The sequence below is a fragment of the Pholis gunnellus genome (genome assembly GCF_910591455.1).
Source record: "Pholis gunnellus genome assembly, chromosome: 3".
NCBI classification, from domain to species: domain Eukaryota; kingdom Metazoa; phylum Chordata; class Actinopteri; order Perciformes; family Pholidae; genus Pholis; species Pholis gunnellus.
This window is the reverse complement of record NC_136529.1, coordinates 24,722,890-24,738,072: the sequence shown is the minus strand read 5'-3', so window position 1 is coordinate 24,738,072 and position 15,183 is coordinate 24,722,890. Positions and strand designations below refer to the sequence as shown.

The window sequence follows — 15,183 nt, the reverse complement described above, 5'->3', positions numbered from 1 at the left end:
CACCCAGAAATGGAAAGACTCAGGGACTGTGTTCAAAACGTCCCCAGCCCAAGTGAGCAAAAGCATGCTTGCACCTTCAGTTTAATATTTAGAAAACGGTGAACCATTGAATCAGAGTGGTATGCCATATATATACATGTGTGTGTGTGTATGGCGGTACTGCTTTGCCTGTCTGACAGTGGACTTCCACTTCCAAGCGGCACCTGCTCCTCAGAAACGGTGTTTGCAGTTGGAACAGGAGATCGGTATATGCCGCTGAATCACATACCATCGGCCACGACAGGGGAGTCTCAGCGAAGTCTCGCGTGAATATGTGAGATCATGACAATGTCTGCGTACAAGATGGAAGCATAAAACGCTGTGAAGCGAGTGTATACCTGAAGTCATATTTTTGTATTTTGAAAGTAAGCTGGTGATGTTATTTGGGTATCCAGCGCAAGTACAACGTCGTACTGTACGGTGGTGGCACTGCGTTAGGTTTTGTAAGTTTGTATTTGTGACTGTATTAACTGCGTAAGTTTAGCTAGTTAGCAAGATTCCCGGCCGCCATTGTAGTAGCATGAGCGCGGAGCGGTAGCCTTGATAATGAGCCCTCATGTGAGGGAGCCCGCGTCACTCATGTTACCATATTTCCCTCCAAGGAGTTTATGAGGCGTCGTAATTGTTCATTTTGTACATTTGTGGTATTTTGAATCCACTTAATAATGGTGATTAAGCGAGATAATGAGAATCTCTGTTGTCAGCATGGAAGCAGAAAACGCTGTGAAGCGATTGCATACCGAAAGTCATATTTTTGTATTTACCTTTAGTATGATTACCTTTATTAAAGGTCATTAGGTACCCATTTAGAGTATTGAGACCCTTTACCAAGGTGGTGGCTTGATCCTCATCCGAAATTCGTAGAGTCTCAAGGTTTGTTAGTAGCAATTGACACAGTATGTCAGACTGGACAATGAATTAGTAGGAGAATATGTAGTGACGTATACTTTGATGGTGTAGCCACTCTCTCCCTAAGCTGGTATTTCGAAGAAGAAATACAAGAACACGTTAATTAATAGATTGAGCCTGTGTGACATCATTCTGTGCACCACTACATATTAAACGTCAACTCTATAAATAGTGTTTGTTATGTGACACACACAAACACACACACCTGCTCATTAACTGCGTGGGCACCTGTGTTCATTGTTGTTTGGTTGGGGAGGGAGGAGTCCGCTGGTTGGCAGGTTCAGGTTCAGTCAGACCGGTTAGGATAAATGAGCCCAGTCTCCCATGCAGGCGGTGTTAGGACATTGTCACATTGTAGAAGCTGAATAGCTAATTAAATACCTGTTTTCTCCACCACAGATATATGGAACAGTAATTCACTGAAGGCGTGGTCGGGTACACCTGATGGCTGTATATTTGTATTACTCATTCAAAAGTTGAAGGCATTATTAAATGATGCGCATCCTATGACACTGCTGCTCATTGTGTCTACTGTGTTTTAACCAGCAGATTAAACACAGAAGTCACACAACGGAGGACATACTGGAAACACTGGGATTTAATACTCGAATGCTGGCGCTTCAATCTGCTGCTGATTTCCTATTATAAACTCGAGTTTATAAGCAGGAACAACTCAAGGTGAACGTAAAGCTTTCAATTTTCTTGACTCACCAACACCTGTCGTGTCTCTGAGTGAAGCTGAAAACACAGCAGGCAATGTTTTCTCAATCAGAAAAGGATCACTGCTGTACTGTTTGCCATGACATCTTTAAAGATCCTGTTTTTCTGTCGTGTAGCCACAGCTTCTGTAAAGACTGTGTGAAGAACTGGTGGAGAGAGAAAGAAATACTAGAGTGTCCACTTTGTAAGAGAAGATCATCAAAGAGTGATCCACCTCGTAACCTGGATTTAAAGAACCTGTGTGAGGCCTTCATACTGGAGAGAGATCAGAGAGCTTCAGAGAGTCACACATTCAGACCCATCAATGAAGCTGCACACTATCTCAAAGAAGAGACCCAGAAATCCCTGAAGCCCTTAAAGGAGAAACTGAAGCTCTTTGAACAAGTTAAAGGAAACTGTGATCAAACAGCAGAACACATGAAGGTCCAGGCCCGACGCACAGAGAGGAAGATTAAGGAGCAGTTTAAGAAGCTTCACCAGTTTCTAGAGGAGGAAGAGGAGGCCAGGATCTCTGCTCTGAGGGAGGAAGAGGAGCAGAAGAGTCAGGTGATGAAGGAGAAGATGGAGGCTCTGAGCAGAGAGATAGCAGTTCTTTCAGACACAGTCAGAGCCACAGAGGACGCGCTGAGAGCTGAAGACGTCTCATTCCTGAACAACTACAAGGCTGCAGTGGAAAGAGTCCAGCAGCGCCCCCTGCTGGAGGATCCACAGCTGCTCTCAGGAGCTCTGATAGACGAGGCCAAACACCTGGGCAACCTGACCTTCAACATCTGGATCAAGATGAAGGACATGGTCTCCTACACTCGTTTGATTCTGGATCCAAACACTGCTCATCCAGGATGCATCCTGTCTGAAGATCTGACCAGTGTGAGATGGGGAGAGAAAAAGAAGCTTCCTGAAAACCCAGAGAGGTGTGATTTCGACCTGTCTGTTCTGGACTCTGAGGGTTTTAACTCTGGGACTCACAGCTGGGACTTTGACATTATAGATGTTCATTCCTGGGGCATAGGTGTGATAAATGAGTCTGTCTGGAGAAAGGGAGAAATACAGACTGGATTCTGGGAAATACATCTCCTTAATGGAAAGTACATAGCAGCCTCCCCACCGCTCCCAGATGAAGTTCTGTCAGTGAAGAAGGAGCTCCGGAGGATCAGAGTTCATCTGGACTTTGACAAAGGAAAACTGTCATTCTTTAATCTTGACACTAACACACACATACACACCTTCACACACAGATTCACTGACAAACTGTTTCCATACATTGCCAACAGGAGTGAACTCCCTATGAAGATATTACCAATGAAGGTCTCTGTAACTGTGGAACAGCACACAGTCCCTTCTTTCACAGGCTTTTAGCTGCATGTAATGTATACTTTCAGGTTGAGTCAGAGTACTTAGAAATGCTATAATTTGGCATCTCAGTTATCCCCCCCCCCCCCCCCCAGGTTTCAAACACAGGAATATCTGTACAGGGCAAACATCTGTAAAGGATATATTTTTCAATTATTGTCTTTTTTCTTTTTGGGAATATTATGTGTTGTTATGTCCTAAATTTAAACGACATGCTAATTGTAAGCAGTATGTGCTATTAATCTTCATGGTATAGAGACTGTTTCTGCAGTTAGTACACAAGAAATCAAGAGACTTTACAGTGTTGTGGAAAAGACCGGAAAAGACCGGAAAGGCTTGCAACAACACACATGAATCAATCTTGGAAATCTACTGTTAATTCATCTTTGTTGGGTTTTTTAGTGTGTATATTGAGTTTTTTGTATACTTTTTTACTTTTCTTTTTCACTTTTCTCAAGGTCTGTTGCACTGTAACCATGGATGTACAGACAACTATGTTGATGCTGAAAAACAAAAACAAATGATTATGAGGCAAAATCTGAAGTTTTTTTTTCTTTGATGATGTTTGACTGAGTTTCATGAGGCTCATTGTGACTTGTTGAATAAAACACTTCTAACTGAATATTATGTCTTCTCATGTCATCGTTTATTCATTTCATCATAACTGATAGAGGTCTCCATCATCGATCATATCTTTGAATGATAAATCAAAATAAGGTTCAGAACATACAGTAATTGATCAACAGTAACAAACCTGTTTATGGTTAAACTAAGTATAGGAATGTGGTTCAATTAACATTATTGATGGAGAGGGATTATCAATGATACATCACTCTATAAGGAGTAAATCAATTCATCAAACCAAATGAAAAAAAGTACATTTTAAAGACAATTTTGTAAAAAATTTTAAGTTTCAGGTGTTGAAAAGTAAAAACTTTAAAGTTAACCCTGTGTGTCTTGTAAGAGGTCAGTCATTGTATCTAATGTGTTGCATAATGAGACACACTTCTATTGTTCCTCCAGTGAAAGGACAGAGTGTGTGAAACCAGAGGAAGCTCACTCACAGAGCCCTGTGGGACAATAGATCCAGACCTCTGACCTGAAGGGACGGAGACTAAGAGAGACTCTGGATCTCAAATGTGTAAAATTCATAATCTTATTCAAATTATAGATTTATGTTTCTTCAACAGTTCCTACTTTGTTAAAAAGGAAAAGTTATTCCATGAATTTGTGAAGTGAGGTAAATTGTAAAACTAGATAGATATCAAGAATATAAATATAAAATATTTGTTTTTTTTCAGGATTACAATCTCATGATATTTTGACTCTAGAGAAGAGAACATTGTTCAGTATTGATACCACACAGGTCAGCGTTTTACTGACAGAAGATGACCTCACCTTTCACATGATGACCTCAGAGTATACTGTTACATTAACAACACAGGATTTGTGAATATTTAAATGACATGTGATTCCAGCGAAGGTTTACAGCACAGCTAATTTATACTTTCTATATTTTGGGATTAAATGTTGAATTGTAGAATATTTAAAAGAAAGACAGACCAACAACCAAGTTAAGTCCATGAGTAAACAAAGAATAATCAAAAGATCTATTTGGATTTAGGCAAAGAGCTTAATTTCTCATAATGGACAGAGTGGGAAAACTCTGGAGATCAGAGTTTCACATGATTATTATGTTAAACTTTGATCACCAGCAGCAGATTATTCTCCAAAGGGATTTGGCACACTTCAGGGAACAGCTGTGTGAACCTCCCACCCTCATCTACAGAGAGGACATATTTAAACCGTTTCTTATTGGAAAGAAAAATATACAAAACATTGATATGATCAAGATCTCTTAATGTTGACTTAATAATTTGCTAAATCAATTCAGCCAAACAATTATTGTGAAACTTTCATCATGATTTTAAACTTTACAGACTGTCAGAGTCAGCCAATGGTGTCCTTTCCCTCCAGATGGTTAGTGACGTCAGGCTCTGTTTCTACGACAACACACGTCCAGTATCAGTCACAAAGGCTCCATTCAACGTCCTTTGTTGTTCATTGACCAGCATTCAAGGAGCCAGTGTGGGAAACTGAGACCTACTTTCTACCCACACTGACCACAAGACACAAGTCACAAGACTGAAACATCTGGACAGAAAACTACTGTTGTCTTCACGTTTGTGAATACATCATATGAGTTATAGTGTTAGTAATACATGAAATAACTGATATTCTAAAATGCAGTATTTCGATTTTTCAAAGCTTAGGGGAAAAGTCAAAGCAAAATATATGGAAAATGTTATATCTTAATTTATCAAGAAGAGAATATTTTGGTACTTCAGGTGTCGGAACACATAAAACTTAGACAAAAAGATCTATTTTCACTGATTGTTTAGTTTAGTAAAATGTTAGTCATACAAGACATTGTAACCAAGATGCAATTAATTATCAGTCTCCCACGTGTGTGATGTGATGATGAGCGTGTGCTCAGTCAAAGTCATTGATTCCAGCATCAGGCAGCAGATCTGCTCTCTCTACAGGGTCACCACTTTCCCAGATTCACACAGAGCTCTGAGAGTCTCTCTCCATCACCCCCCCAGTCCTCCACCTGTTCCCCTGAGATCTAACCATTGTCCCCCAGGAATAAAGAGCAATAAGTGTGCTGCCTCCCTCATTGTCTCACCAAGCTCTCTGATTGGCTGAGACTGTGGGAAACCCCAACTAGACCCAGACCCACACATTCATATGGAGATGTGGGACTATAAATAGGAGGGATGAAGCCAGCAGAGATCAGATTCTCTCTACAGAGACCTCTACAGCACAGAGATCCAGACATGGCACCTACAATCACTGCAGCAATGACCGATTCTCAGGAGCATCTGACTCTGACCCACAAGGTAAATTGAAGATTCAAGAAGATGTAAATGTCGTCAATGAGACGTTGTCTTTCTTCATGCTAACTCTATACTCCAGAATAAGATTATTAATGACTTTGTTCTTCTTTCTGCAGATCAGAAAGCCTCTGGTGGAGAAGTTACGCAGAGAGCGAATCAACAGCAGCATTGAGCAGCTCAAGTCTCTCTTGGATCCAGAGTTCCTCAAACAGCAGCCAGACTCCAAGCTGGAGAAAGCAGACATCCTGGAGATGACAGTTTGTGTCCTGAGACGACTGCAGCAGCAGCATCAACAGCAGAGAAGACTGCTAAACCACATCAACAAGCTGCAGTCTTCCTCTGATAAGAACCTGAGAGAGGCTGACTTCTCTCCTCTGAGCTCCACAGTCCAGACCAGCATCACCAAAGACAACAGTCCAGTCAACAGCGCCCTCTGGAGGCCGTGGTAGACACCTACAGACTGGAGCTACTACCAGACTAACTGAGACGACCACATTGGTCAAAGATTACTGGAAGTGAATTCTTCTGATTCTCAGATTTGATCAACTTGTTCTTCTGTTTGTACAGAAGTTTACTTGTGATTGTTTTCTTTGTGGAAGATGATATTTCCTGAGGAAATGACGCAACTTTATCTTTCAAGTTCAGAAAGAGAACATCTTGTCATGCATGTTGCATGAACACAATCTGATTGCATCAGCAATTATTATTACACATCACTGTACTTCATGTATTGGTGGAGTGGTAAAAGCTATGGATACCATCGGTGTCTTTTAATTGTTATTGATCATGTTGATCATAAACTTTAACTCTTCTTGTTGACACATGTTAAAGGACTTTAATCTCTCTGATTACTCCAAACTGATCTGTTATTAGATCCAAATGTTTATTTTTATTTTACTAAAAGATTTGCTTAATGTCACAATTTTCCTGTGATACTTTTATTCCTTACGACATGTCATGTGTTGGTACAATATTATACATTAGTGATATTTGTTACCTCTTGATTAATATTGATCATTTAGATCAAAAATGTTAAATGTCCTTTTTATGGACATCATGTGATTATTGAAAAATGATCTGTTTTAAGATCAATATGTTTATCCTTTTATTGTAAAAGGTTTGTTTAATGTCACACTGTCACAGTTTTCCAGTGACAATGGAAAAGTTACATTTTGGGATTCAATTGAATTCAGTGTTTACTAAGAAGAATGTGATCTGTTGTAAGGTCAGCTTTTACTATTTGCTTCGTTCACTAAGTGCAAATGTTGAAATCCATTTTGAAAAGTGTTTTTAAAGACAGTGAGTACTGTGTCCTCACATCATGTAAACGGTTTGTCTTTTATAAAGACAGTTGTTCCTTTACTCTCTCTGAGTACAGTGTGTCTTGTAGAAATCTACAAGTTGTTGTTGTGATGAATCATCACCTCTAGTTGGAGCTTTCATACTTCATGAGGCTCATTGTGACTTGTTGAATAAAACACTTCTAACTGAATATTATGTCTTCTCATGTCATCGTTTATTCATTTCATCATAACTGATAGAGGTCTCCATCATCCATCATATCTTTGAATGATAAATCAAGATAAGGTTCAGAACATACAGTAATTGATCAACAGTAACAAACCTGTTTATGGTTAAACTAAGTATAGGAATGTGGTTCAATTAACATTATTGATGGAGAGGGATTATCAATGATACATCACTCTATAAGGAATAAATCAATTCATCAAACCAAATGAAAAAAAATACATTTTAAAGACAATTTTGTAAAAAATTGTAAGTTTCAGGTGTTGAAAAGTAAAAACTTTAAAGTTAACCCTGTGTGTCTTGTAAGAGATCAGTCATTGTATCTAATGTGTTGCATAATGAGACACACTTCTATTGTTCCTCCAGTGAAAGGACAGAGTGTGTGAAACCAGAGGAAGCTCACTCACAGAGCCCTGTGGGACAATAGATCCAGACCTCTGACCTGAAGGGACGGAGACTAAGAGAGACTCTGGATCTCAAATGTGTAAAGTTCATAATCTTATTCAAATTATAGATTTATGTTTCTTCAACAGTTCCTACTTTGTTAAAAAAAAAGGAAAAGTTATTCCATGAATTTGTGAAGTGAGGTAAATTGTAAAACTAGATAGATATCAAGAATATAAATATAAAATATTTGGGGTTTTTTCAGGATTACAATCTCATGATATTTTGACTCTAGAGAAGAGAATATTGTTCAGTATTGATATCACACAGGTCAGCGTTTTACTGACAGAAGATGACCTCACCTTTCACATGATGACCTCAGAGTATACTGTTACATTAACAACACAGGATTTGAGAATATTTAAATTACATGTGATTCCAGCGAAGGTTTACAGCACAGCTAATTTATACTTTCTATATTTTGGGATTAAATGTTGAATTGTAGAATATTTAAAAGAAAGACAGACCAACAACCAAGTTAAGTCCATGAGTAAACAAGCGGCGACGAGCTCTGCCTCACCTCAGATTGCGCAATCCCTCACACTGGGTTGAGCGCGTGCCTTTTGCTTTCTCATTGTTTGTCAACACTGTAATATGTGTAGACACCTTTACTATAAGTCCTTTCTTTCCATAGAATAGGTCATGTATTTCACGTGTGTGTAGAACTTATTCAGTCTTGCTGATCTGACATTAAGCCGCAGTGAAGAAGCAGAGGGGAGGCAAACAGTACCTCTGCCTCACCGAAGGGGGCGCGCGAGAGCCCGCGGGTCTGGTTCATGCTTGTTCTGCCGCTGCGCTTCTTCTACGCGTCTCTTCTTCGTCTTATATTTAACTTTGACCGCCAAAATGGAAGAATCTATAGCTAAGCTTAAACATTTTTCAAAACTGGACTATCCATTGGCTTTGGACGAACAGCGGAGACTGAATATTAGCATCCACAATGCTAAGGTAAAGGAAAACCGAGAGATTTTAAAAGACCTCATTAATGCAACCTGCTTCCTAGCAGGAACTGGCATTTCGTGGTAACGATGAGAGTTCAAGCTCTTCTAATCGTCGCAACTATGTGCAAGGCACACAGAGGGAGAGGGAGTGAGGGAGTCTTTAGCTGGGTTTTAATGTTCAGAATGACAAATAAAGCTTCTTTGAATACCTAAAGTAGTTAAAAGTAGCTCCAGCTTAAGTAGCGGTATTGGTAAAATGCTACTTACACACAGAGGCATCAGTATTACAAATGTCATAATCATATATTAGGAACTAAATATAACTTTTGCTTTCATAAGAAGTACAATTGATTTTAATTATTTTTCAAGTAATATTTTGAAGGCAGCGACTTGTACTTTGTTGTTGTATTGGTGCTTTTACTTCAGTAAATACTTCTTTCACAACTGCACTACAGCAAGAAACTGAACGGTGTTACTTTAATAAGTCATACTGTACTATAGATAACAGATATCAGCTGCGTCCATGATGTGGCTGTCAGATTAGGGTTTTTTTCTGGTGTGGCCTGGAGGTGATTCAAGCTGACTTGTCTTTTCCAGTAAGTCGCGTTTACAACATTGTAGATACGTAGAAAACTTTAAGTAAAATGATCAAGTGAACAGTTTGTTTTCCTTTCCTTTTTTTGTTTTCTTCTTTCTTCCACACAGAGAAACAGACGTCAATGAAAACAAACACCAGACTTCATGAAGAAAAGAGTAACTTTTATTCAGTGTGTGTGTGTGTTTTATAAGGAAGAAACTAGTTGAGCAGCTCTATTTGCTTTCTCAAACATTAGAGAGGACCTGCCCTAACACACACACGCACACACACACACACACACACACACACACACACACACACACACACACACACACACACACACACACACACACACCTTCCTCCCATCACACTGTTGGACAGAAAACACACACAGCAGTTAGTTTCCAACCGTTGAAGAAAGATGACGGAAAGAGAGCTGATGAGATGACTTCAGAGAGACACGATGTAGACGGGTGAACAGGTAGACAGGTGAACAGGTGAACAGGTAGACCGGTGAACAGACAGTGATCAGGATCATCATGTCCATCAGTGTGAATCTGAGGAAGATCTCCAACCTGCCGGGACGATACGACAGAAAGGTGGAACTCTGCTTCAGAGGTCGGTAACAAACACTCACCTGTCTGTTTGTATGTAAGCGGAGAAAACTTCTCCTTTGTATAAACTCGCACTCTACGGCCACGAGTATGTGGACTACCCTGAATTTAATGTACTTCTGGTCTCTGGATTGTTTTCATGGTTTGTTTTGGACAGCTTTAAATGTAACTAAGTACATTTACTAAAGTATTGTACTCTAGTACTTGAGTATTTCCATTTAATGCTACTTTATACTTATACTGACATATACTGTGACATTTCAGAGGCAAATAGTGTACTTTTTACTCCACTACATTTTTTAATTACCTGACGTTACTTGGCGATGTAATAATAAAGATAAAACTTTATTCATAAGCTTCCCCGGACACAATATGAGCACTTCCACCAGATCCGTTAAAAAATGAGTTCAAGCCTATTAGTATTAGTATTAAGGACTTTTTTGGTAGAATTTCTTATTTCAGATAGTTATAATATATAAATTAGTGAATATATTAATGAGTGAGTACTGTAAAATGTTACTGTTGTAGCTGGTCAATGTGTAACTCATTTCCACTGCTTTCTTTTATCCTGCTTGGTTGTTTAATCTTTAAGTAATGAATACGAGTCCTTCAGCTCATCGTAAACTAACACTTGTGTATGAGTGGACATGTGTTTTTCCTGTTTCAACAACAGATGAAAAGTATTTGCTGGGTAAAAACACAGAGTGATAATGAGACGAGTGTCCCTCCACTGCAGCTACGCAGCAACGAAACACAAAGAAAGACATTTTATACTGAAAATACATTCATAAAATGAATTAAAGTACACAATGAGCTCATCTCTTTGTTACTTTTATATAATTTCCACATAACGAACAAATAAGGAAGATCAAACATGCAGTATTACAGTTATATTCAGGTGATGGTAGGTCAAATAAAAAGAAACGCACCGTCACAAATAATGCACTTAACTTGAACATCTGAATTCAGACCGCACAATCGTCATGTTGTGTTTTGTTTCCAGTGAAGTAGTGAAGAAGGGAAATGTGTGTTTCTTCAAAGTTTCTTAAATACAATTGATAGAAAATAAGAAAAACTCTGTAGATTCCTCTCTGTCCTGTAATATATCTATAACCACAACATCTTCTCTGCTCAACACCACCAACAACTGAGCGTGGTGAATTATGGGATACACTCAACTCTGAAGCTGTAACTTAACTTAACTCGAGTACTGTACTTAAGTACAATTATAACATCCATTTTTACTCCACTACATTCATCAGCAAAAATATAAGTTACTGGTTACTTTGCAGATTCTGATTATTAATGCAAAACATAAACCAAACTTATAATGTGTGACGTAGTATTATTACATTTTTGAATGCAGAACTTTTACTTGTAACATTTTAACAATATGGTAATGCTACTTTTGCTTAAAGTTAAAGATGTGAGTACTTTTTTCCACCACTGCCTCCATGGTTGGGTGAGTTTCACCAGCCAGTTAACATCAGTGCTGTTGCTGTATTACCTGTCTGTCTGTCTGTCTGTCTGTCTGTCTGTCTGTCCTCCAGGTTTCACCCATAAAACCAAAGCCCTGCAGTGTGAGAACTTGGCCATCTTCAACGAGGTCAGTAAACATACTTCACTACAGACGGACACGTTCAGAGCCAATCAGATCACAGAACGATGATGTCATTATTAGAACCAGCCGCAATTCCTCTGTAACGTCCACTAAAATTAGACTTCGGTGGTATTGAAGAGAATGGGATGTCAGAGAGAAGTCTACAGACGGTCAGCTCAGGGAGAAGCAGCTGTGAGGATGAGACGCAGCTGAGATTTCAGATCACATGACCTCCGTCATATCTGTCCTGTTTCTGTGTGTGTGCGTGTGTGTGTGTAGGTGTGTGTGTGTGTGTTACAGCAGGTAGCTGCAGGTGTTTGTCTGCTTTAGATAGAAACTATTTTAATGGAGCTGATAGGAAACTGTACCACTCCTACAGTACACACACACAGCCGCTCCTTTAACACGTACACACCTACAGATGTGATTCTATTTGATTCTACTGCACTCTACTGTGCCCCACAACAACAACACAATTCATCCTCTTGAATTAACAGTTTTTATGAGGAATTATAAATAGCAACTATAGTGGCTCTATGGGTTGCAATGTCAGTTTGATTCAGACTGAAGCAGCTCAACAATGATTTGATTTTCAAGACATTTTGACTTTCATCTTCCTCAAAGTGGGATTCTTAATAACTTAAATGATCCTCTGACTTCTCATCTAGAACCATCTACTTTGACCAATACTTTGTTTTATGACTAAATACCTGTCAGTATCTCAGCTCTACTATGTTTAGTGCTAGTTAGTTAATATTAGCATGCTAACAGGCTGGACTAAGATGGGGTTAAGCACCCACCAGGTTGTAATTATGCCAAACTATAAGCCTTGATGTAATTTAAACAGCTGAGTTGTATGAAAATTCACCTCCCGTACAGTTGTAATTAACAGGAAATTTAGCTATAAACCAAAACCATTTTTTGTACCAGGCTGTAATTTCTGCTTTAAAATTGGGCATTTTAACATGGGGGTCAATGGGGATTGACTCGCTTTTAGAGCCAGAATTAAGTGGCCATTTGAGGAACGGCAGTTTTTGGCACCGGAGGTTGCTATTTGATTCGGACACAGCTTTATAGTCTTGTTAAACAAGACTACAGTAGATGAAAACTGGAGGGAATTTATTACGATTTGTCCCGAATGCGACATGAATGTGTGAACCAAAGTTTATGGCAATACATTGTATAGTTGTTGAGATAATTTAGCCTCAACCAAAGTGGTGCACCGACCTTAAAATCGTCATCCATAGAGCCGCACTGTACTTCGATGGGTGTATCATCCGTGACTCGATGGGGTGAACCACACGACAGCCGCTGAGGCTCATGGGTACTGTCGTGTCTAGAGCTGTACAAATGTAAATAAAACATGTCTCAATCAGAACAGAAGTCAACGGGAGACTTGTGTGATTTTACAAAAAGGAGAACACATTTGTTGAACCGTAGCTTCCACACTTCACTACATCGGCACCTGTTTGTTGACATAAACACTGCCCACAGCTCAGATGACGTGAACGCAGCAGTTAGTTCTGAGTATCTAGGTTTAGTTATTTTTCTCTGTGCAGCCTCTGAGTAAGGCTTGTGTTTGTTCTTCAGGTGTGACCAGGTGTGTGTGTGTGTGTGTGTGTCCGTCCGTGCCTAAACCTACTGTAGCACATGATGACTAATAGTTGTGATGAGAAATATCCAGTGTCAAGACAGAAATGGTCTCTTCCTCCTCGTCTAGTTTGAGTGTTTCTTTGTTGTAAACAAAAGTTAGCAGTTTGCCTGATATTGATGTTAATATATAGCAGCTGTATCTCAATGTGTTGGCTGTCAATCACAGGGTTGGGGGTTCAATCCCTGCCTCTGAAGTGTCTTTGAGCAAGAAACTCTAAATTGTTCCTGATGTGTGTATTCACTTCACATGAGACAATATATGGGCGAGGTCAAAGGTGGAGAAAAATATCAATGAAGACATTCACATCAGACACCAGAGACCTTTTGTTTTCATGTGACATACACTAATAAGCTATTCTAAGAAAGTAACCTGTGTGTGTGTGTGTGTGTGTGTCTGTGTGTGTGTGTGTGTGTGTGTGTGTGTGTGTCTGTGTGTGTGTGTGTGTGTGTGTGTGTGTGTGTGTGTGTGTGTGTGTGTGTGTGTGTGTGTGTGTGTGTGTGTGTGTGTGTGTGTGCACAGCATTTCCGGTGGCCTCACTATGGTAAAGTGATCAGAGATGAAGTTTTGTCCATCAGTGTTTACAACTGCAGTAAAGTCTTCTCCAACAGGTAACACACACACACACACACACACGCACACACATATATTGTTTTCATGTCTGTCAAACATAAAATGTGCGTGTGTGTGTGTGTGTGTGTGTAGACTGCTCGGTAAGCTGGTCATCAGCCTCCAGCATGTCGTGACAGCTGGGAGGCTGTTGCTGCGGGAACCGCTCACTGATGCCAACTACTCCCTGACTGACGTGAGGACACACACAAATAAACACACACATATTTAAGACTTGTCGTCGGTTGACATCCATCTGGGTTCTTCTTCTCTCTCTGTAGATTTATATCGAGTTGGACATTCGATATCATCCAGTTGAGGGAGCAGCAGGAAACTGGGAGGGGCTTGACTTCCTGAAAGTCGAAGACAATGATGAGTAAGACATCGTGTCCAAACTGAACCGGAAAACATATTTTCCACTTATCTGTAGAGCAACTCTCTGGTCGTTGTTTGAAGGAGGGAAAATAGAACTTTTTAGTTATGATTTGCACACTAAAGAAGAACTCCCACGTTCATTTAAATCCTCTTCTTTCCTGTCTTCTCCAGAGTCGTAAGATGTCTGTGTGTCCAGTGCTGAGATAGATCCACTGGTTTCACAGAGATCTTTAGATCAGTCAAATGGAAGTTAGACAGTTTTGACAAAATAAAGACTTAGTTAGCCACCCTACTACCAGGCTAACTCAGAAATTGTCATAATTGGTGCTTTGCTAACAATGTAGTGGAGCAAGTAATAAGAAAGGACAGAGTTCTTCGAGGCATTAACCCATTATTAATATTGTCAGTCCTTCTCATTTGTCCAAAGAAACTACCCTGAGCCTGGCTGCTGAGTTATCAATAGCCTGTATTTGTTTACAATTTGGCAAATTGGCACCATTTAAAGTCTTCTTCCAATCAGAAGAATTCGGCAGTTCGATCCCCGGCTCCTCCAGTCCATGTTGGTTAAGAACACTTAACACCAAATTGCTCCCGAGGACTGTGCCTTCAGTGTATGAAAAGGTGTGAATGATTAGTCCTGATGGTAGGACATGGTGTGTCCCCTGCCATCCATATATGAATGACATGTAGTGTAAAAGTGCTTTGAGTGGTCGTAAAACTAGAAAGGTGTTCTACAAAAACAGTTTACCATTTACTGTAGTCAAAGTCGGTCTTTGTGAAAGCGGCACCAGGACGTATTTATCTTAACTTAACGCAAATATTGGAAGCAGGGGAAACTAGAAAAAAACAAACTCACACGGAGAGGGTTTCAGCATTTATTGTGCTTTCGAAAATTAGTGTGAGGCCTCTAGATCTGACCAGACTGAA

General features: G+C 39.7%; 3 protein-coding genes across 3 annotated transcripts in view; all 3 read left to right on the top strand.

Annotated features, from left to right (window-relative positions):
* Positions 1–1,704: 1,704 nt before the first annotated feature.
* On the top strand, positions 1,705–3,024 carry LOC306715884 (nuclear factor 7, ovary-like; the record flags this gene model as incomplete). Its single annotated transcript, XM_079186363.1, has 1 exon — positions 1,705–3,024. One exon carries the CDS (start codon positions 1,705–1,707, stop codon positions 3,022–3,024), a length of 1,320 nt encoding a protein of 439 aa, XP_079042489.1.
* A 2,774-nt stretch (positions 3,025–5,798) lies between these two features.
* On the top strand, positions 5,799–6,367 carry LOC306694308 (uncharacterized protein; the record flags this gene model as incomplete). The annotated part of the gene is made up of 2 exons (XM_079157094.1): positions 5,799–5,921; positions 6,035–6,367. The coding sequence occupies 2 exons, from the start codon at positions 5,799–5,801 to the stop codon at positions 6,365–6,367; spliced, it is 456 nt and encodes a 151-aa protein (XP_079013220.1).
* A 3,464-nt stretch (positions 6,368–9,831) lies between these two features.
* The window catches only part of fer1l4 (fer-1 like family member 4), a 30,737-nt gene continuing 25,385 nt past the window's right edge, over positions 9,832–15,183 (top strand). The window contains exons 1-5 of the mRNA XM_079186438.1: positions 9,832–10,025; positions 11,572–11,627; positions 13,795–13,883; positions 13,978–14,077; positions 14,163–14,257. Of these exons, the coding sequence (XP_079042564.1) occupies positions 9,947–10,025; positions 11,572–11,627; positions 13,795–13,883; positions 13,978–14,077; positions 14,163–14,257 (419 nt within the window). The 5' untranslated portion in view covers positions 9,832–9,946. The remainder of the gene's footprint in view (positions 10,026–11,571; positions 11,628–13,794; positions 13,884–13,977; positions 14,078–14,162; positions 14,258–15,183) is intronic.